Source organism: Catharus ustulatus, chromosome 15 (assembly GCF_009819885.2).
Source record: "Catharus ustulatus isolate bCatUst1 chromosome 15, bCatUst1.pri.v2, whole genome shotgun sequence".
Taxonomy (NCBI): domain Eukaryota; kingdom Metazoa; phylum Chordata; class Aves; order Passeriformes; family Turdidae; genus Catharus; species Catharus ustulatus.
The window spans coordinates 12429980-12452575 of record NC_046235.1 but is presented as its reverse complement, the minus strand read 5'-3'; the positions used below and the strand labels follow the sequence as shown (position 1 = coordinate 12452575).

General features: G+C 50.9%; 1 protein-coding gene across 1 annotated transcript; it reads left to right on the top strand.

Annotated features, from left to right (window-relative positions):
- The first annotated feature begins 2619 nt into the window (after nucleotides 1–2619).
- On the top strand, nucleotides 2620–22450 carry CSF1R (colony stimulating factor 1 receptor). Its single transcript, XM_033072922.1, has 21 exons — nucleotides 2620–2804; nucleotides 7249–7494; nucleotides 8186–8470; nucleotides 9207–9343; nucleotides 9990–10149; nucleotides 11003–11192; nucleotides 12178–12293; nucleotides 12546–12666; nucleotides 13665–13852; nucleotides 14437–14549; nucleotides 15951–16077; nucleotides 16552–16656; nucleotides 16981–17091; nucleotides 17255–17417; nucleotides 17971–18071; nucleotides 18216–18331; nucleotides 19033–19155; nucleotides 19280–19391; nucleotides 19703–19802; nucleotides 20338–20443; nucleotides 20918–22450. The coding sequence occupies exons 1-21, from the start codon at nucleotides 2756–2758 to the stop codon at nucleotides 21047–21049; spliced, it is 2901 nt and encodes a 966-aa protein (XP_032928813.1). The 5' UTR covers nucleotides 2620–2755; the 3' UTR covers nucleotides 21050–22450.
- Nucleotides 22451–22596: the final 146 nt, after the last annotated feature.

Below are 22596 nucleotides of genomic sequence, written 5' to 3'. Positions count from 1 at the left end.
TTGTCCAGAGAGGCTGCATCAAAGGCTCGGGGGGAAGCAGAGGAGGGGAATTGACAGAACTCAGCCCTGAACCCTTCAGGATCCTACAATCCCTACCTAGCAGACCTTTTGTATGTCAGGATGTGCTAGAGAGGGATCATGGGGCTGGAAATGAGCAGGCCAACATGGGGACCCCAGCAGGGCATTTTTCCCACTCCAAGAAAAGTCTCCTCTGCAGTGATGAGACAGACACCCCATGGAAGAACCCAGGGGAGCAGAGAGTGCAGTGACAAACCCTGCAGCTGTGGGGGTACCAACAGGACACAGGTGTTCCACATGTGTCCCAAACTGCTGCAGGGCAGTTCAGGCATGGCACCATGGCCAGCTGTGCCCAGTGCTGGGGTCCCACAGGCTCCCAGCCTGGGAAACAAGCCTTAGCTCCCAGTGCTGCCAGCCAGGGCTCACAGCAGCCTCCATTCCCCTTCCCCAGCCAGCCTGCTGAGCAAGTCTCATCCCAACTTTCACAACCATCAGGGCCTCCACAGATATTTCTGGGCTTCAAGTTGTTCAAAGTAAGGTTGCAGCTTCTCTGAGAGCATCCCTGCCCTGTGCTCAGAGCTGCCTGGGCACGTGAGTTCCAGCAGCACTCCTGTGGCTGAGCTGTTGGCTGCACATAAGATTTGGGGTGCAGCCTGCAGGAGTGAGAGAGGGACCCCAAGCATCCCCAGGTGTGCCCAGCCCAGGCTGTCACCTGGGGATCACTGCCATCAGAGATTCTCTGCAAGGGCCCCCTCACAGAGAAGAAGGAGGGCTGAGAGATTGTTTCCCTTCTCACTATTAAACCTGTCTGGTTTAATACTTATTCACATTGGTGAGTCAGTTCTCTCTCAGCTGGCACTTGTTCCTGGGGAAAAAAAAATACTTAAAAAGAAGAAGGAGGAAACAAACATCCTTTGAAAAGCCCCTTTGGCTCAAAAGGAGGAAAGAATAATCAAGCAGGCATCTCCTGTGGCCCAGCTGCCTGACAGCCCCCCAGCTCTGGGCAGGAGCCCCCCAGAGCACCATGCTGCCTCTAATTCATGTTCTTCCCTGCATCCTGCCAGGAAAAACTGCTGAGGGGAAATGTTCTTTGGCCAAAAGCTGTCTTTCCTTTCCTCTGGACTCCCTCACGCTCTCCAGCAATCCTTCTGGCCAAAACCAAGAGCTCTCCACGTCCCCATGACTCTTAGTCATCTCCAGCACTGTCAGCCGTGCTCTCATCTCTTGGCCAGGACCTTGTCTTGCTGGTACCTCTCTAACTGCCCCCTTTGGAGAAGCCCATTCCCCTCCAGGCTTTCAGGCACTGCAGGTGCAGGTTCAACAACCACCTCTATGCAGGTATTTTGGAACAACCCTTCTCTTTCTGCCCGTGGTTTGCCGTGGTGGTCCTGTCCCCTCCCTGCTGTTGGGCTGCAGCTGGGGCACTTGGCAGAGCCCCCAGCTGGACCTTCCTCCCTTGTGCTTCCTTCCCAACACTGTCAGGTGATGGCTGTCACTTCCCACCCCAGAGCTGCTGTGAGCAGCCCTGAACTTCTGCTACAGTGTGAGGTTATCCAGAGACAGAGCAGAGAGCAAGGGGCCCCCTGTGTCTGACAGGATCTGCTCATCTTGCTGACTTGGGGGTCCCTGGGAGAACTGGTTTGCTTCAAGCCTTCCCTCACACCTGTTTTGGAAGATCCACGGTGCAGTGGAGGGTTAACAAAGTGTCTGATTTACTAATTACTAACACTGCTAATTAGTTAAGTGTTTTTAATTACAGCCTCAAGGTGCCTGCCGGGTTGTCAGCCACAGCACAGCTCCAAGCAGCCTCCCCAGCAGCGAGGCAGGATGGCTGGGTGGGACGGGCTCCAGGGCAGGAAGGGTCTGTGCTTGAGCCCTGCAGCTGCCTGGGGGTGACAGGATCACTCAGCCCCAGGTTTGGAGCTGCTGGGACAGGAAAGAGCAGGGGTCCCCATGTGCCCCCAGCCAGGAGCCAGAAGGGCTCTGCATGCTGGACTCCAACACGCCTCCCTGCCAGGGAGGGTGGTGAAGCTGGCATGGGGCTTGGGGGTGATCCTGTGTGCCCACAGGACCCCTCTCTGCACCAGGGATCACACTTTTAGTTAGCACAAAACAATCTGGCATTTTCACAGGCTTTTTCCTATCTGGGAGCTGCCCTGGGCTGAATTCCTTTGTGGGCCTGTTGTGAGGGAGCCTGCCATGTCCTGTGAGGGTCCTCAGGTCCCAGAGCCACTGAGCCTGAGATGAAACTTGTCCTGCTGGAATAAAATACAATCCACTGCCTGCAAGTGTGGGGACATTTTTTTGTCCCCACTCAAGGTGAAAGTGTATAAATACCCCTGGGGATTGGAGTGGCAGAAGCCAGAGAATGTCAGGATTATCCCAAACCCCAGCATGGTGCAGTGGCCCCTGCCAGTCCTGGGGAATGGCCTGGACTCTTCTCTGAGATCTGAGGGGGACCCCCAACAGCAGGGGCACCCTGCAGCAGGTTGTGCACATGGCCCCACCTCTGCCATGGGGCTTGTCACTGGTGACGTGACAAAGCACAGCCTGGTTTTTCACCCCCGTTTCAAAAACAAACAAAATAGGGAATTTGTTAACTTGTGGTCAGCTCAGAAAGGAGAAGCTCCCGGCAAGGGAGCGCTGGGAACAGTGCCCACGAGACGAGCACCCACTGCTTGGGAGGATCCTTCGGCAGCATTGGCTCCACGCTGGGGACACCACGGTCCCTGGGGACATGGGTCCTGCTCTCCTCCTGCTGCTCACCACAGCTGGCTTCTGGCATGGTGAGTACACTGGCTCCCAAAGCCCCACGTCACTCCAGGGGAGTTTTGGGATGTGGTGAGGGTTCCCTGGTGGGAGTGCTGGAGCTGCACTAACAGGCACACAGCTCCTGGAGGTGGAGGGTGAAGCTGGGCTCCCAGTCATGTGTCCCAAAAGGCTGCTGTGGGCTGGGATGGTCCCTGTTTGTGGAGGCTGCTGCATGAAGTGGATGCTGCTGTGATCAGGTTCAAGGATCTTTGGCATGGGTAGGCAGAATGTCTGTGCTCTGTAGCACTGCAGGGAAGAGACACCAGCGCTGGAATTCAGTGCAGACTTGACTGTAGCAGCTCTCTGAAGGTCACCCAGAGCTGGCTGCAATTAGAGAGGGAGGGCAGTGGTGGAAAGAGGGTGTGTTTCTGGTCTGTATTGGCTCTGGAGCCTGGTGCAGCCCTGCCAGGGTAAGGCCAAGGAGGATGGAGAGGTGCATGTAGCATAGGCAGAGCCTTGGCTGTGGGGAGATAGACAGGGAAACTTCCCACTCTTTGGGTCTGGACAGGGTTTAAGATGAAGGAACGGTTCAGCAGCAACTGTGTCCTGAGGGAAGCTCTTTCCAAAACAACACTTTTGCTCAAATGGGGAAGGAGTTGGAGATGTTTAGTCTGTAGGCGAAGGAGTCGGGAAAATCAACTGCACTGGCACCTTCCAAAGCACCTCATGCCCAGCTGGAGTGTCTGGAGGTTTTTGGTGGTGCTGGCACACACAGCAGGGCTGTAGAGCCAGGATGTGATGGAAACAGAACTCAGCCAGCCAAGAAGGGAAAGGTGAACGTGCCTGTTTTGTGAGGCTGCAGTGATGGCCAAGAGGAGAAAACCCACCAACTTCAAAAGAGAGTCACTAAGCCTGTTTTGAGGTTCACAGCCAAAAGGGTGGAAACCAGCATTACAAATCTTGCATTTTGAAGTGCTGGGAATCTCTCAGGTCCTGTGTGGCATTCACCTTAATAATCCTTTTGAGCATGACTCTGTGGTGTGAAATCCTCCTTGTAAGGGGACAGCCTGTGGGGAAAGCATTTAGCATGTGACAGGTAGGCAGCAAATCCTTCTTGGGCCCTGCAGCACTCATGTTTTCAGCCCAGGGAATTTGCATCTCTCTCACTTGTTTCACATGGAGTGACATTTGCAACATGTTGAGCAGAATTTTTTAGGTCTCCTGTGCTGGGAACTGGCTTGTGAAGGCTGCAGGGTTTTTAATTTCTTGTGTTTTTTTTATGATAATAGGGACTAGGCAGGTCTAATACAGATCTATGAGAGATCAGAACAATAGCTGTCAGGATCTCTCCAAAGGTTCCTTGAGCCACTGTCCAGTGCAGATCATCAGCTGTGACATCTTCATGAGGCACTGTGTGCCATGTCAGGCTGTAGGACACATTTGTGTGAATACCAGCACTGCTGGCCATTTGCAGCACAAAGCTCCACCATGCCAAGGTTCTACAAAGTAATAACTTGCAGCTGGAGTCAGAGCCTGACTTCCTTCTCCTACTTCTTGGATTGCAAGTGCATCTTCTGTGAGCAGCAGGGCTGATGTAATGTGATTGCTGTGATCTGGGCTCTTGCTGAGGAAGGGCAAGGGGCTCAGATCAAGCAGAGGAAATGTTTTAAACCTGATCATCTTGCATCTGTGTTCTTGGCCATCTTGAGATGTATTCCTGGAGGTCTTGTTTTCTTATTGTGGGTAATACAAACCTCTGAGGTAGAAGCCCCAAGCAGATCTGTGATGAGCACACTTTTCTGCATCCCCAGTCCCCCAGGGATAGGTGACTCTGGGGAATGGATCCTCAGAAATCAAACTTTTCCTTGCTATCATTGAGGGTGGGACAAAGGGAGCTCAGGTCTGGTATGGGTCTCTCTCAGGGCCAGACCTTAGCCTAGTTACTCCCCAGGAGCAACTCAAGATGCTGGTAGCTGGTTTCTGTGGTAAGGATCCTGGGCACTTCTGCCATCCCAGCCTTCACTTCTTCCTCACCAAATGCTCAGCAGAGGAAAGCAGTGTTTTGGCTGGCACAGAGAGGCAGGGCAGAGTCTGCAGCTGGAGGGAGAGGTCATGGTTACACAACCCAAGTGTGGTAAAACCTCTGGCCAGCAGTTACTGGCAGCGCTGCGGAAGCTGCAGAGAGACATCCTTGGGCTTCGTGCAAGATTGCACAGTGGTCAGCAGGGAGAGAGCCTGCCCCAGCAGCCCTGCTTCCCCATTCTGGAAAAGGACCCACTGCTCTGACTCACCCCCAGCACACACGAAGGAGAGGGTGCTTGGGTGGCCTCCACCTCGCCTTGTCCTGCATTCAGTGTGTCTTTGTCTTCACTCCACCTGTGTGGTGCTCATTGTTGGTGTGAGTCTCTAGTGGCTGCCTGAAGGTTTTTCCTCACTGTTCAGGAGAGCACCTGCCCAGAGCCTTTTCTGGCCACAGCATCTCAGTAGTACTGTAAGCTGGTGGCAACAAAGGTGCACAGTGAGATCACTCCTGTCCATTTTGTTTTCTTTCCTCGCCCTCCTGCTGTGGTCAAACCAAGGACAAGTGACAACATGATCTTTCTCTGAACTAATTTGAATATAACTCTGAGTCAAAAGAGCTTGGCTCCCCAGGAAATGGTGCCAAAACCCTAGATGTGGATGGATAACCAAAGCAGAGAGTAGGTGAGGGAAAAGGATCCAGTAACAAAGAGTTAAAGCAACAGAAATATCAAGCTCCACTAGAAAGCACAGCTTAGCAAGAAGGGAGGAATATTTTGCCTCAGATATGTGGAAAATGTAGTTTTGTAAATTATTCTGGGATATGTTTTTCTCCCCTCTGGGCTTTTCCTCTTTCCACAGAAAGATAAAAGCATTAAAAAAATAAAAAGAACCAGAGATAAAATGTCAAATATTCCATGCTCTGAAGATCCTTGTCCTCTGCTTCTCCCCACAGGAGCAGTGAGTTTAATCTAGGCCTTGTCTGAGCTTTCCCATGGCAACTGTGTCATTGACACACACCAGCAGCACTCTCCAGAATCTTGAGTCTCATATTCTCAACCCTTTGTTGCATGGAGGGAGTCATCAGCCCCAGATGGCCTAAATGTGCTCTTTGGGCTCTGATGTGTGGACCATGGATGGCACAGCCCTGAGCACAGCTGGTAGCCCAGGACACACAGTTGTACCTTGGGTATCAGTTTCCTCCCCAAAGAGCTGTGATCGGGGGGGATGAGGATGGGAGTGTGCTTCTGCTGGCTGCTACAGAGACTGTGTCCATGGCAGGAGGATCATTCCTGCAGAGCAGTGCATTGATAAATTGCACAGCTCCCTTTATTTAGTATTATTTGACTGAGAGTGTGTGTCCCTTTAAGATGTGAGCTTGGGTTGGTGACTGGGAAGGAAAGCAGAAGTGGGAGAATAGCCCTGGATAGGGGCTGGACGGGGGTGCAGAGCCCCCAAGCACAGATAGCCATTTGCAATGTGTTTCCTGTCCTCCCTGAGGGCCTGGCGTGGGGTGACTGTTCCACTTCTTCCCCAACCCCATGGCATTGATTCATTTTGCACTTCCCCCGACCCTAAATATAGGTGGTGACTCAAAGAACTCGCTGACGGGGCAAAACAGGGGAAAAATATTTCCCTCTGACACTAAGGCTGGAGTGGGACCCTGGTTCCCTTTTATCCAGCCAGCAGAGCAGGCATCTTCAAAGTAGAAATGCACCAGAACTGCAGCTGGCTGTGTCCAGTGTCCACAGGACTGGTGTGTTGTATCCACAACTGCAGCTATGGGCTTTTCCATGCCTCAGTTTCCTCTCCCAAATAGGAATGATAATGCTGTCTCATTTCATAATTTTTTGTTGGTGTCTGTGAGGAGAATGCAATGTGACACACATGAGAAAGTGTCCTTCAAAATCCAGTACCTGGCAATAAAGAGCCAGTCTTCCTAAATGATATGCACTGACCTCCTGCTCTGTAGGAGCCTTCCAGGTCTGTTCTAACTCAGCACCAATGCAACAGAGAGCCCCATGCACCAAACTTGGCTTAAACTCCACCAAATTGTGCTATGGGCTAACCCAGCTCATAGAGCAGCTCCAGCTCTGCCACCAAAGGAAAACTATTGTAAGAAAAGGCAAAAATCAACAGGAACAATTGCCAAGCTGGCATTTGCCCCAGTCAGCTCCAGATGATTGTTCTTCCTGTCTCAGTGCTCTAAATGTTCAAATGGCAGGGAAGAGGGAAGTGTGGAGGGTGGTGGTTCTTCCCTGAAATCCATTCCTTGGAGTATCAGGCCTTACTGGTCAGGTAGGACAGAGAAGGGATGGAGGGATGCAAGCCAAAAAGCCAGTCTGAATCCCAAGCTCAGCCTTTTCCTGGTGCTGAGCTACTCCATTTTCAGCAGCCTGAACTCCAACAGAGAATCTTTAGGGATCATGTTTGCATTCTGGCTCTCTCTTTCCCTTGCAGGCTCAGCATCTCCAGTGATCAGCCCTGACCTCCCTACTCTGCTTGTCAACACGGGCGATCCAATCCTCTTGCACTGCTCAGGAGAGTCTGAAGTTGCATGGAAGAGCCAAAACAGCACATTCAGTAACCACACCACCAGCACACTCAGTATTCCCACGGCCACTTACAGGAATACAGGCACCTACAGCTGTGCTTATGTCAACAGCAGTGACAAGGGCATTGCAAGCATCCACCTGTTTGTGCGAGGTAACCCTGCTTCTCCCTTCCCACCTGCCCTGGGAGAGCAGCCTCCCTCCAGGGAGCCACAGGTCCTTGTGTGTGAGCTCCTGCTAGAGCCACAGCCATGAGAGTCTTAAAGCACAGAGCTGCATCTCATCTACATGTAGATCTCTTCCTCCTTCCGTTGTGGTTTCCCTTCTTGAAAAATCAGGGGTGTAAGTCTGTTCAGCATTGTAATGAGCAGTGAGATTTGCAAATCAGTACCTCAGATAAGGGAGAGAGTCACAGGAATCAAATCCTCACAACATGCCCTGAACCCCAAATATTCTTTTACCCCAGAAGAAGCTATGCTGTAGTAGCTCTACCACACTTGACTTCATGCCTTCCTTGTACCAGAGGTGCTGCCCTGTGCAGGGAAGCTGGAGGTCTCATAAGTAAAACTAGCCCCATGGTGAAAAGTTTAATTAGAGGTATGCATATTTTCAGCCTCTCTTATCCGTGGATATTTGTGAGTGGTTGCTGTGATCCCCTCAAATGCCTTACTGGAGCTGGGGCTGTCATGTGAGTGTTTGGAGGCTGAGTCAGGCAGGCTGAGCAGGGCTGCCCCCGCCTCGAACTCCCGCTGGGCAGCAGGGCTGGACACTTGCCTTGCCTGGAATGTGTTTCTCAGCTTCAGTGCATTTCTGACCCCTCTCACGAGCCGATCCTGTCCCTGCAGATCCCAGTAACGTGTGGTACGTCCCCTATTACCGCGTCGGAGGAATTGAAGGTGGGAATGTTGATTTCCCCTGCCTCATCACGGCCCCCGAGTACGGATCCAGTGTGACTCTGATAAAGGTTGATGGCTCTCCTCTCCCACCTGGGACCAACTACTCCTTCAGTGCTGAGAAAGGAGTAAGGCTGTACAATGTGCAAAGCAAGCATAAAGGTTTTTACCGGTGCCAAGCACAGATAAATGGAAAAATAGAGAATTCATCAAGAATAAGGCTGATTATGGAAGAAGGTAAAGAACTGGGGTTGTTGCTGTCCTAAGGGCCACAAATAGCTAAGTTGGCCAGAGTAGATAGTTAAGGAAAAGCTCCTTGCCAGTGGCAGGCAAGACCTTCTGAACCTGCAGTTTCCAAAGGTTATTTAATGGAGGCCAAATTCCATCAGGCTCTGGCAAATTGGTCGCTTCAGATGGGTTTGCATGGGTTCAGCAGTCTTCAAATCTTTGCAGGCACTGCCACAGACCAGAGAAAAATGTTCACCAACCCCTCCAGTGTTCTGCAAGTCCTCAGGCCCTGATGCTCCATCTAGAACCATGGCAAAAGCTTCTCCTTCCCTTTCAACCCCCAGTCCTGACTGCTGTGTTCTCCCCATCTTTACTGATTCCCACAGATGTGCTCAAAAGGGAGTGGTGGTCACCAGGGAAGGGAAGGGGTAAGGAGGATAAAGAGGGTGGAAAGGAGGAGGTAGGATCATAGAATAGAGTCATAGATTAGTTTGGATGGGAAGAGACCTTGAAAACCATCTAGTTCCAAGCTCTCTGCCACAGGCAGGGATGCTACCCTAGATCAGATTGTTCAGGCCCCACCCAACCTGGCCTTGAACACTTCAGGGTAGGGCATCCACAACCTCTCTGGGCAGCCTGTGCCAGTGCCTCACCACCCAAGGTAGCCAGGTCCTGAGGAGTCTCCAAAGCAATGGAATCACTGGACAAGCTGACACTGGATATTTCCCTGCTTGCCTTTGTGCAGCCCTGAAGAAACCCGTGTCGGTGATGATGGAGCCTGTAGAGCACGTGCGAATCGTGGGTGAGCCTTTCCAAGTCACCTGCACAGTGATTGCTCCTTCCCACAAGTATGACATCAGATGGGTGACAGCAGCCAAGGCAGTAAGTTGGGGTGTGGGGCTTTCCTGGAAACTGGGGGACACAGGGTGGTAAGGACTGCCCAGACCCACAGCAAAGCCTTGCACTACCCAACCAAAGCAGCTATTCAACCTCTAGAAATTTGAATATCCTTTCTTTGGGATGACATAGGATTAAGAAACACCTGCCTATTGTCAGAATCATGCTGCAAGAGAGGAGAGTGTGTTGTTTCAGCTGAGTTTATTGGACAGGAGCCACAGTACCTATCAAAGCAACATTTATGCATCCAGCCCTGCCAGGGGTTATAAAGCAGCAAACTTTTTCAGGACAAAGTTCTCCAGAGAAAAGATACATCTCAAGAAAAGGAATGTATTTCAAAATCTCTGTGATGTTGACTTCTGACTGCTAGATGGTTAGATGAGGTGTGCTAGAAGTCCTTATTAGAACTGGTGCCTTTATTTAGGAGATGAAACAACACACGAGGTATGTTTGGATCACACAGTGTAAGGCCAAGTTGCAGTCAGAAGGCTGACAATAGCTACAGCCTAACTGCTGTGGAATATCTGCCCTGGATCCTTGGGTTTAATGTGTCCCTGAGTCTCCACACAGGTTGCTCTCAGGTGTATTTGCTCTGCCTTTCCAATATGTGTGTTCCCTCTCTGCCTGACAGGTCAATACAACTAAAAAACCTGACTTTAAAAATGGTTACTACTTCATCAGTGCCACCCTGTCCATTGCAGCTGTGACCATGGAGGACAGTGGGAAGTACATTTGTGTAGCTAACAATTCAGTAGGATCCAGGAACGCCTCAACAATGCTTCAGGTAGTAGGTGAGTACTCCCCCAAAAGCCTAGCAGGGCTGAATCATGTGTAGCCTTGAGTATTTGATACTTCTGCCTCCATCCTCTTTCTAGATTTGTTGTTGAAAACATAATTCTCACTTGTGCCTGAGGGTTTACATGAGAGCTTATGGAGCTGCTAGGAAAGGAACTGGTGCTCCCTTTGTATCTTGAGAGGCCAGAGGACATGTTTTGGGTTCTGGATGAAAAATTGCAGCTCTCTTCTCAGTCTCTGTGAATTTATAAACAGCTTTGAAACAGTAAAAAGGGAGTGGGGCGAGGTTGTGCTGGAAGACCAGGAAATGCTGGTTAGAAGGAAGGGTGAGCCACAGGAGCAGAGTGTGGATCTTTGTCTCTTCCAGTCACAGATCCACACAAGGAGATTCAGGTCTATTAAACACTTGTTTGTATCTCAAGATGGAAAATTCATCCTCATGGCTAACAGGCTGGAGTTTGCTTATGATCCAAGGCTGCTGCATAGCACAGCTCAGAAAGAATGCTCAGTCTGAGTTATTTCCTAGTGAGAAGCCAGGATTTTAGCTAAGGGGCCTGCCTTTTATAGACAATTAGGAGATACTGTTTTAACCTCATCACTTCTTAAGATACAGCATGTGCACTAAGATTTTCTAGCTCTCCTCAGGCAGTGTATTCCAAGGTGCCATAACAAAAAAAGTAATTTAAGAGTACTCCTTTGGCAACATACCTGTGTAATGTTTCATTCCCTTCTGCACTCTCCCAGCTGAGGCTGCTCTTTCCAATAATGATCCATTTATGGAGCTGGTGTAAGGTTATTCCAGGTCTCTGGACATGCCTGCTGATGGTCATGCTCTCCTTCACCCTGCAGAGAAAGGTTATGTGCACCTGATCCCAGGGCAAGCCACCAGCCAGGAGGTTGCTCTAGGAGAGAGTGTGAAGCTGCAGGTCCACATTAAGGCTTACCCAAAACTTGTCCAGAGCTTCTGGGAACACACAAATCCCTTGAAGAACTCAAAACCCACCATATTCAAGGGTGAAATGATCTCTGGAAACAACTGGTAGGTGCTCTTTGTCTTCTGCACTGGCTATGGCATGTGTCCAAGAGAGCTTTCCTTGAGACTGGCAAGCCCTATTCTACAGAAATCTCTCTGGTTTTAAAGAGGGGAAACTGTTCTGCTTTCTTCTGTTTTCTCTTTCCAGTATTATTAGCAAACCACAGTATGATCAGATCAAGGAGGACACCACCCTCCCCTAAATTAGCAACCTTCTCTTTAGAAAGCCTCGTGGGAGGCAGTATCACGTTTGTGATCTGCTTGTTCAATTCTGCACTCTCCTTGCCAGAAGAAATTGAAGGAGTAGATGAATAGTACAAAAAGCTGAATTCCCTCACTGGTCCTTGGACCCATCCCCTGCTCTGAGGTTGAAAGAGTGTGCACTGAGAGGCACTGAGAGCCCCATGACAAGAGCAGTCACAAACATTGTTATGTGAATATGATCTGACAGAGGGTACAGGTCTGCTCTTCCAAAACCTACAGCCAACTGAGTCCAAGGGGAGACTGAAAGAAAATCATTCATTTGTTGAGGTTTTGGGAAATTCCCCTTTCATTTTCTTAGAAACAAAAACCAATCAACAAGAGGGACTGTGCCACTTGGCAAGAACTGTGGCTTTAGGGTGAACTCTTTCTTGCACTGGGGGCAGAGGGGAGTGGGGACTAGGGAGCACAACTTCATGGAGAGACCCATTCTGCCAAGGGCAGGAGGACCAGCATCCCCTGACCCTTGAAAGGCAATGATTCAGATGTTAAATTACTTCTGAGCATTCACCCACCTGTAGCCTTTCAGAAGTGCTGCAGTGCATTTGGCAAAAGGTGTTTCCTCTAAGGAAGACCAGCCCCTCCCTGCTTCTCCTGAAGAAGCACCAGCAGGCTCCCTGGTGGGCTGGGATTAGTGCTGGAAGTGTTCACTGCTCCAGGGCACAGGGAGCAGCAGCATCTCACTGAGCAAGGCCTGTGTGCTCCTCACAGTGTTTCTCTCTGTGAGCAGGTACAACACCACACTCTTCCTGAACCGCCTGAAGGAAGGAGAGGGAGGGTTCTACACGTTTTATGCCTTCAACAATGTGACCAATGAATCAGTTACCTTCAATATCTCTCTGAAATGTAAGTACTTGACCATTCATTCACCCTGCTTGCCCCTGGGACTACTTCCCAGTTGGAAAAAAAGTGTTGGTTGGGTACCAGGCTGCTTCCAGCTCAGCACCCACGGGGCACACAGACCCAGCCCAAATCTGCCTGTGTCTAGCACAGGGGTTCCTTCTGGTTTATTGTTACACAAATGGAAGGAAACCAGAGCATGAGGGATGAGCTCTTCCTCTGATCACAGCATTCACTGTTATGTGACTTCCCCAACAGCTTCTCCAAGGGTCTGCAAAATCAAGGTGCCAGCTGATGACTCTGGCATCCTTCAGTGCGTGGCCATCGGGTACCCTGCCCCGCGCATCGAGTGGTACCAGTGCCCCGTCCACTCCGACAGGTGAGAGCTGCCCAGGCCCTGAGCACCCCCAGGCTGTGCCCTGTCCCTGCCATTCCTGGGCAGCACCCCCAGGCTGTGCCCTGTCCCTGCCATGCTGCCATTCCTGGGCAGCACCCCCAGGCTGTGCCCTGCCCCTGCCATTCCTGGGGAGCACCCCCAGGCTGTGCCCTGTCCCTGCCACGCTGCCATTCCTGGGCAGCACCCCCAGGCTGTGCCCTGTCCCTGCCACGCTGCCATTCCTGGGCAGCACCCCCAGGCTGTGCCCCTGCCATGCTGCCATTCCTGGGCAGCACCCCCAGGCTGTGCCCTGCCCCTGCCATTCCTGGGGAGCACCCCCAGGCTGTGCCCTGCCCCTGCCATGCTGCCATTCCTGGGCAGCACCACCTGGGCTCCTGGGCAGCCAACACAGAGCCTGTCCAGGAACAGCTACAGAGATGTTGCTCTGCTGGAAAAAGAGGTTCTTGGGGTCTGCCTGAGAAGAGGGGGCATTTTCTATTTCTAAAGTCCTGAGCTTGAAGAGATTGTCCACCTGTGATTCATGTTGCTCCCATGCTTTTCCAACAACATAAGGATCCCTTGGAGAAGTGCCCTGCTGTATGTTGCTGTAGAGGCACATCTGGCTGGCCCAGTCATCTTTTTAGGACTCCCACAGGTCTGAGGGTCTGAAGAGCATGGGTTTACTGAGCTACAGAGTCATGGGAAGCAACTGCAGCTGCCTGGACAGGGCTGTTCTGTCTCAGGACCAACCCTGCTGAAGGGACTGATGGCAGAACACATGAAATGTTAATTATGTGTGCTGAGCCACATAAAGACAATCATGGCTCTGACTATACAGGGCTGAGGTGTTCAGGGAGAGGTCTTTGGGCATACAGTAACACATCTCACAGAGCTGCTAGCCAAATTCCCTGCATCTCCTCTCTAGTCTGACACCAGCCCTCACTCAGCTGTGAGCTCCTGTGCTGCAGAGCACTCACCGTCTCCTCTTGCCATCCCTACAGGTACAGTGAGGACTACAGATTGCTACGGAATGACTCCAGACCCCAGGTGGTGAATGTGTTGCCCTTCCAAGAGGTGGAGGTGGAGAGCACTATCCTCTTCGAGGAGCTGGGTGACAATTTCACGTTCTGCTGCGTGGCCATTAATGAGGAAGGGAATGCCTCTGACATATTTCACTCACTCATCACCAGTAAGATTCAAACCATCAGCTTGGCAGAGTGGGGGAGAATCTGGGGCTTTGAGATTGCATCCTTTATGTGTATATTCCCACTGTCTTGCAAAAGCTGGAACAGATTCCACAAGCCCTTGATCCTCACAGGTGTGAGGCTTTGGCGTTTGCCACTCCTAAGAGCCATGTGGGAATTTCTGGCTGGGCTATAGCCTGGAGCCAAAGGCTGAGCCACACCATGAGTGTCTCATAACTGCAGGGCTCAGCTCCAGGGCATGGTGCATCCAGCAGTTTCTCAGCCCATGAGAATACAGGGGCTTTTGTTGGGGCTGTTCTTGCTGCACAGATCTTGGTCTCCAGTGAGTCTGACCTGCACCTGGTGCTGTTTGTGTTGAAATAGGGGGGCATGAGGAGAACCATTGCTGCCTAGAGTCTGGCATCAGGACCTTCCCTCAGCTCCCAGCAGCTCCCAAAAGGGTGTACTGAGGGCAGGGCTGGAGTATATGGCACACAGAGGAATCCAAAGTGAATAGCTGGGCAAAATGCTCCCAGAGTTGGGATTGAAATAAGATGTTTACTCATTCTCCTTTTTTTCCCTCTTCCAGGTAGTGTCATGGCCCTTCCAAACAAGCTCTTCAGCCCTGTTCTCTCCACCTGCATAGGTGCATTGGTGCTGCTGCTCCTCCTACTCCTCTTCCTGCTCTACAAGTACAACCAGGTCAGATTCCCTGCTCAGGGCAAGGGCTGCCCGGGCTGCCCAGCCTCAGTGGCCACACAGCCTCTGCACAGCCAGGGCAGGGACCATTCAGCTTGGAGGTACCAGGCAAGCTGCCTCCTTTACCCTCCCTGCCTCCCAGCTTCCCCCTGGATTTTCCTGCTGCAGAGCAAAGCCCATGCACCCAACCTGGTGTGTTATTACCTCCCCTGCCCTGGTCCTTCAGTCTTGTACCCCACAGGTCAGTGTGGTTATTGTTTGGTGCCAGACAAAGGTGCTCACTCTGTGCTGTTGGTTGCAGCTGGTTTTGCTCATGGATTGAATTAAGGGAGGAAAAAAAAGTGGTTTGCAGTTTGCATCTACTTCTTATTCGGCTCACTGCTTTATAAAAAAAACTGTTTTTATGGAGAAACAGGATGATGTTAGAAGAAATTTGTTTCCAGGAAGACTTGGTCACTATTTTTATATAAGAGCTTGCCCCATTTTCTCTGCAATTCATTCCAGCATTTGGATTCCTTCTCTGTTTTTTTCCACAAACTGAACCAATCAGCCACCTCTGCTTCACCAGTGGGTGAAAATCTCCTGGTTTTCATCTCTCCTTTTGGCACCCTTCCTTTGACAGCCTATCAAGGCTGAATATTTTGCAGCAAAGTTCTGGTGCTGGGTGTCAGAAGATCCATCAAAGCCCTTTCTCAGACAAGCACCTACAGCTTAGCAGGCAGAGCTGCCTTTGGACAGTGCTCCAGAGACAGAGAAAGATGGATCAATGTGTAAGCATGGATCTGAAGTAAACAGCTTTTTGGAAGGGCTTGCAAGCCCAAGAGAAGCAGGACATGTCTATAAATAACATGGTTACCTATCTCAGACAAGTACCAGTCTTCTCTGCTCAAGAACTCCAGCACTGCTTCTCTGCCTTGCCTGGTTACTTCTGCCATGACATTCTTGGAAAAGAGAAATGCTTACTTCTCTTTCTCCTTTTTTATTTTACCCGTGTAAGGGAAGTGGGGCTGGGCTAGCTGCACTGTTCTGCTGTGCTCAGCAGCCAGGGGTCCAAGGAAGGCGACACAGTGGGGACATCTCCCTCCAGCACTGTCAGCTGGGCACTGTCAGTCACTGCTCTGCTGGGACATGCTGTATCTCCCAGCTCTGCCATCCCAAATGATGGCAACAGGCTGCTCCCAGGGGCAAGAGAGCCTCCTTCAGTCATAGGGCCTGGGGGTATTTCATAACTGCAAAGAGTCCAGCTGCCCAGAAAAAGCCTCTCAGTCCAGATTCAAAAGATATTTGATGGGCTGAAATCTGCATCTTCCCTCTGCACCTGCAGAGTGAGCTTGAGTGGATGCTGGGGCTGGGGAGCCCTCCCAGCTTGGGAAACACCAGGTAACTGGAGTCTCTGCCTTACAGAAACCCAAGTACCAGGTGCGCTGGAAGATCATTGAGGCCTGTGAAGGCAATAATTACATCTTCATCGATCCCACTCAGCTGCCATACAATGAAAAATGGGAGTTTCCAAGGAACAACCTCCAGTTTGGTAAGAAACCTTCCCTGCTGCTTGCCTGGTGGCATAAAGCTCATCACAGAGCTGAAATGCTTCAAGAGTCAGAGCCAAAGTTCTGGGTGGTATCCAGAGCTGCATCCAGACATTCCAGCGGCATCCTTAACCAGGCCTTGCCCTCTCCACACAGGGGTGGCGAGTGGTGGGGTGTAGCCTGCCTCCCCCCTCCTTTGCTCCAAGGAAGGCTGCAGGGGTCATGTCCCTCCTCTTGCATGTGGGCTCATTCCTAAGAACTTTGGTGTGGCAAAGTTCGGACATGGCCTCTTTCAGACCATCCTTGCTCTCAGTAGAGTTCCCCACAGATGTTTGCCAGCTCCTGACTAAGGGATGTGTCATCTTGTGTGAGCCCAGCAGGAATCCCCATCCACCAGACATCCTCCTCAAGGCATGTGCAGGACAGCTGCTCAATCTTTCTCTCTCTTACAAGTATATTTTTTTTTCTTTCTGCAGGAAAAACTCTTGGAGCAGGAGCCTTTGGAAAAGTGGTGGAAGCCACAGCTTTTGGGCTGGGCAAAGAAGATTCGGTGCTCAAAGTGGCTGTGAAGATGCTAAAGTGTGAGCACAGAGCAACTTGCAAGGGCTGAAACCCTCCAAGCTCCTCTGGGCAGGATGTAGTGTGTGCTCACCACATGTTGGTGCTCACAGGCTGCAACAGCTACTCTTTAAAGTTGTTTCTGTGCCAAGAACCAGATGCTGGAATCACACTGCTGCCTTTTTTGTGGGCAGGGGAGGCCAGAGGCACAGTTAGAGGACACGGTTTTCACTCTGTGTCTCCTCCTTTTGTTCCATAACCCTGTCAACACCTTTTTCTGTCCTGTCCCTTAATGTCCCCCTTGTCCCTCCCTCACTCCCTGACACAGTCCTTCTCTCACCTCACAGCATCAGCAGACACGGATGAGCAGGAGGCTCTCATGTCTGAGCTGAAGATCATGAGTCACTTGGGACACCACGAGAACATTGTTAACCTGCTGGGGGCCTGTACCTGTGGAGGTAGGATCCCCCAGCCCTGCTGCCCTCACAGACCCCTGACAGCACCCCTGCTCTGGGGCACAGCCTGAGCTGTGTGGGCTCTGCTGCCCTCCCAGGGACAGCAATCCTCAGGACAGGTCACTGTAACATCATTCCTTAATGAGCCTTCCTGCTGCTCTCCCAGGCCCAATCCTTGTCATCACTGAGTACTGTCGCTATGGAGATCTGCTGAATTTCCTCAGGAAGAAGTCTGAATCCATAATTATCCAGGATTCTGCCCTGGACACCTCTTTAGACAGTGCTGCTGACTACAAAAACATCGAGCTGGAGAAGAAGTACATCCGCAGGTAGGAGCAGAGCTGGGCTGGCTGCAGGGCTGAGCGAGGCAGGGCCTGGGCACTCACTGGGACAATGTAAGAGCACTGTGCTGGGAGAGATCAGGGTCAAAGGTCTGGGGACTGGCAGGACACCAGGATGTAAGAGCCACTGGGGTTGCATGTGTTTAGACCTGGTTGTAGTTCTGAGATTTTCAAAGACAGCAGACACCGAATATCCCACAATGAATCCGGGTTTCAGCCCTGTCTGTCCGGCCATAATTCAGAAACAAAACTTTTTATCTTCCTGCACTATTGGGCACATGGGTTTGGTAGGATGAAGCTGAGTGCTCCCCATCAGCCAAGAGCTTAAAAAAGGGGAACAGTACTTGGAGCCCCATAACACAGAAGGCCCAGGTCCCCTTTCTGAATCAGCTTCAAGTTTGCTTTTGCCCTTCAGCCCCTGTCTAAGCCACCTTCTGCAGGCAGGCATGTGGTTTCTGCTCTTGGTGGGTATGGAGCCGGGCAGAAGGTACTGCTGGAGGGTTCTAACAGCCTGCCCCCCTCTCTGCTGCTTCTCACTCAGTGACAGTGGCTTTTCAAGCCAGGGTTTGGAAACATATGTTGAAATGAGGCCTGTGTCGTCATCATCATCTTCAGCAGCATCAGATTCTGCGCAAGTCAGGGGTGAGTCAAAGGCCAATTTCTGTGATTTCGTGATTTCTTTCTTTTGGCCATCCTGTCTGGTTTAGCTCTGGGAAACACAGCACGCCACAGTTTGTGTTACTCGCCTGCTTTGCAGCAAATCTACATCTCTGCATTGAATTTCAGGGAGAAGCTCGGAGGAAGATGAAGGCAGGGAGGATCTCCGTCCCCTCAACCTCTCTGACCTGCTGCAGTTCTCCAGCCAGGTGGCCCAGGGCATGGCATTCCTCGCATCAAAGAATGTGAGTGCCAAGAGGACTGCTCCCAGCACACCAAGTGGGAAACACCAGTCCAGCCAAGCAGGAGCCACCCATCCTGGCTGCAGAAGGCTTGGGCTGTCTTTGGATGGGGTAGCCAAGCTCAAGCAAGCTGCTGCTGGCAATGGGCCTCTCTGCTCTGCTGGGCTCAGACAGGCTGGGCCCTGGTGTCTGGTGTTCCCTCCAGAGCCCTGGTGGGCAGTGTTACAGGGGGAACCCAGGGCTGTGCATCATGCTGGTCTCAACATTTTCTCCCCTCCTTTTACATGAGGTCAGGAACTTTGTTGTGAAGCTTTCTCGCTTTGGCAGCGTCCCTGCTACCTCAGGGACAAGGAACTGAAAGTGGCTGTTGAGCTGACTGCCAGAGCTGGCTCAGAGTGTCAGAGTCACCCTGGGACTGTTTCAAAGATGAGGACACGGTGTCAACAGCCCCTGATTCTGAGCCTCCCTCTATGGGGAAGATGACAGCCCCATGAGTAATTAAAAGAACAGAGCATGAAATTGAAAATGAAGTGCTTGAAAGAGAGCTACAAACATGTAATTTGTACATGACATGGTGCCTCAGCCGTTACATGTTTCCCGTGCCCCTAAAAGCATTGTTTTGGTGGCAGGTCTAGGCTATAGGGAATTTTTTGGGACTGCTGGGGGTCAGTGACTGGGTCTCAGTTGTGGTCTCTTCTCCCCAGTGCATCCACCGTGACTTAGCAGCCAGGAATGTGCTCATATCAGATGGACGGGTAGCCAAGATCTGTGACTTTGGCCTGGCCCGGGACATCATGAATGACTCCAATTACGTTGTGAAAGGCAATGTAAGTAATAAAAATGCACACAAGAGAAGGTACAAGGGTAGGAGGGGCTGGAGCATGAAGGACAGACAGGGTGTAGCATAAGTTGCCAGCTTGTCCCAGTCTGCAGGACTCTCTGCTCTTCCAGGCCCGCCTGCCCGTGAAATGGATGGCTCCAGAGAGCATCTTTGACTGCATTTACACAGTGCAGAGTGATGTGTGGTCTTACGGCATCCTGCTCTGGGAGATCTTCTCCCTTGGTAAGAAAGAAGCAGCTTGCAAACCTCTTTTGTTTTCCATGGCTCTCTGCTGCTCTAATGTATCTGCAGAAAAATTTCCAAGAAAGGAGGAAGGCTGACAAAAATCTTGGTTTATCAGGGTTATAAAACACTGTGTTATATTTCTAGAAGGACCATTCAAAACAAAGAATCCCACATCATTTTCTCTAGCTCTGACTTCCCTGGGTAGCACTGGCTCAGACAATACTCCAGGCTCCCTCTTCCCAGCCCTCGAAGGTGGAGTGTTGGACACTCTGGTCTGAGAGCCACCTCTGCTCCTTTTACTGTCACAGGGAAGAGCCCCTATCCTGGCATGGTGGTGAACAGCAAGTTCTACAGCATGGTGAAGCAGGGATACCAGATGGCCAGGCCTGACTTTGCTCCCTTGGAAATGTGAGTGGATGCACTGAGCTTCACACAGCAGTGATGGGGGGGCTGCAGCTGCCTCACGGCAACAGGCAGGGACATGGCATTGTCCATAGGTCTGCCTTGAGGTTAAGGATGGATCCTACCAGGCTGTCCTTGTTCCTGTAGGAAAAGGCCTGGGGCAGACTATCTCCTGTTTAGGGACAGGAGGGGAACACTCACATTCCATGTTTACATTCCTGAACTTGATGGGGTTTTCTTCTTTTTTGTAGTTAGCTTCTTTTGACTCTGATTATATAAGACAAGCCTGAGCAGGCTACAGGAGGGTAATAAGTGTAAGCCTGAAGTCTTAGTGGCATAAAGCTTCTTGTTGATTAGTTTGCTCTATCCACTCCAGTGCTCACCATTCCCTGGAGCACTGCACTCACCATGGCTTTCTGGAAGAACACAAGGGACTGCTCAGTACTGTGTCACTGACATGCAGAGTGCTGCAGGGAAGAGCCTGGGGCTGCAGACCCTCCAGCAGCACCATGCAAGCTCCCTGTCCCTGTCTGCCCTGCAGGTACAGGATCATGCAGGCGTGCTGGAGTCTGGAGCCCACACGGAGACCCACCTTCGACCAGATTGGCTGCTTCATCCAGAAAGAGCTGGAGGTGCATAAAGAACAGGTGAGGACCTCTGGAGAAGAGAAGGGGGAGGATGTCTTTCCCCTTACATGAACACAGCTTCTGGACACATTTTCTGTGCTATTCCTTACCATTAGCTGATGGGAGCAGTGTAGTGTTGGTAGGAAGTTCAGAGAAGCACCCAGCTGAAGAGTTAAATCACTCCCCACCATGGCCAAAGAGGACTGGGCAAGGAAGCACAGCTTCTTGACAGAAACCTCTCTGTGACAGGCAGTCATACACTACCAGCACAGCACCCCCTGCCCCATTCCCCTGGGCTTGCTGTGCATTCTCTCAGGACCAGCTGTCCACAAAAGCACGGGCACATGCCTGCCCTGCCTGTTCGCCATGCCCTGCCAGCACAGCCAAGGGTGGTAATGTGGAGTAAGCTGGTCACCCACACAGGAATAGGTGTCATACACAATCAGTGGGACCAAAACACACTCAGGGTGTTGTGTTTCTCCCTTTTCTTTCAAGGACTACACCAACCTCCCCTCCAGTGCTGAGGAAGACAGTGGCTGTGACACCTCCGGCTGCTGTGAGGAGTCCTGCGAGCAAGAGGAGAGCGGGCAGCCCCTTCTCAAGGGCAACAACTACCAGTTCTGTTAGGTGGGACCTTCACCCTGGGGTTGATCCTTGTCCTGGCTCCACAGAGCTCACTCTAGGACACAGACACCTTCTGCTTTGGCCGTCTCTGTGCTTTCTGAAGTGTGAGTGTTACGGACTCTCTCACCAAAAGGAGAGCAAAGGAGTCACCGTGGGGTCCCTGGAGTCTTATCTCACACATAGCACAGAGCTGTTAGGATGGTAACAGGCTCCATCTCTACAAGGTACACAGAAGTCCCCAGCACCTGCCTCCCCACGCCTCAGAGAAGGCTGTGGGAGTTTGGGTTTTGTAGTTTTTAAAAAAATACTAGTCACAGCCAAGTGACACTTTTTCAAGTGTCACTCACGTTACTGAACCCTTGTGTTTCATAAGCACATCTTGAAATGTCCTGGCACTGGAACTGCTCCACACACTCTCTTGACCATCCTGCTCTCTTCCCTTTGTCAGTCTGACCCTGGACTGCAATGTGTTTAGATACAGGTAAAGCTTCTACATAGCATTAAAAATGCATTAACCCCTATACTTCCTCATGCAATCCACCTCTCTGCAGCTGAAGCTTCTGCAGGGAGTGTTTGGGTGAAGTGAGCCACAGAGCCAACCCCAGGGTTATGTGAACTTGTACCTCACTAACAGGACAGAGGGACTGTTCTTTCTCAGGTAAAACACAGCAGCAAACAGTGCTCTTCCATGAGGGCACTGAACACAACCCAAATCCAGGAAAGAATGGCAGCTTAAAGAGGTCTAGAAATTATCAATATTATACATATCGTACAGAACTTCTGAGTTACTGAGCACGTAGCAATCACTGCCTTTGTCACTATTACAGACTTGTACTAAATTTCCTAAATGTACTTTAAATAGTGCAACTGAGGTGATTTTTTTCATAAGCTAGGGCCTAATGCCCTTCAACCTATTTCTCAGCTAGCTCTTTCTCAGGGTTACTACTGCCCCAGCCACCCAGTCCTGAGTAACTGGAAGTTACAGAAGCAGCTAAAGAACCTTCTTAGCTTCACCTGACTCGATGGGTAAAGGATCTCTATTCCAGGTACAGGCAAACTGCAACTGACAGGGCTCAGGCAAACTACAACTGCACTGCAGGTGGCCTTTGTCACACTCTGGGCTGTTTCTGATTCTATTAAACCTGGTTCTATGCTAACACCAAGTGATTCATTCCTCCTTACTAAATGAAAAGCTAATGTAACTCTATCTGTCAGCATTATAAAAAATAAAATAAGATGTTTAATAAAATGAGTCTCCTCTAGGGCTCTAAGGACTGTTCTCAGAGTATGGGTGATGCACTGGCCTACCCACTCACCCTGTAACTCTGTTCCTCAGCACCAGTTCTCAAAATCACTCGTTCTTGTGTAACACCAAAACTTATTAAAAACAAGGTTTTAAAGCCCTGAAGTAGTCCCTGTGCATGGATATAATGGAGTGTAACTTCAATTGTGATGATGGGCCATCTGACAAGTCACCATGTGGCACATGTCTCTGGGGCAAGTGCAATGCCAAAGGCAGGGCAAATGCAGAAGAGATTCAGTAGTTTGTA

Bases quoted from the DNA above. Each gene is read 5' to 3' on its own strand.
- CSF1R (XM_033072922.1), top strand. From the start codon at position 2,756: ATGGGTCCTGCTCTCCTCCTGCTGCTCACCACAGCTGGCTTCTGGCAT. The intron at 12,294-12,545 runs GTAAGTACTTGA...CTTCCCCAACAG, and splicing joins CTTCAATATCTCTCTGAAAT to CTTCTCCAAGGGTCTGCAAA. The intron at 16,078-16,551 runs GTAAGAAACCTT...TTCTTTCTGCAG, and splicing joins AAGGAACAACCTCCAGTTTG to GAAAAACTCTTGGAGCAGGA.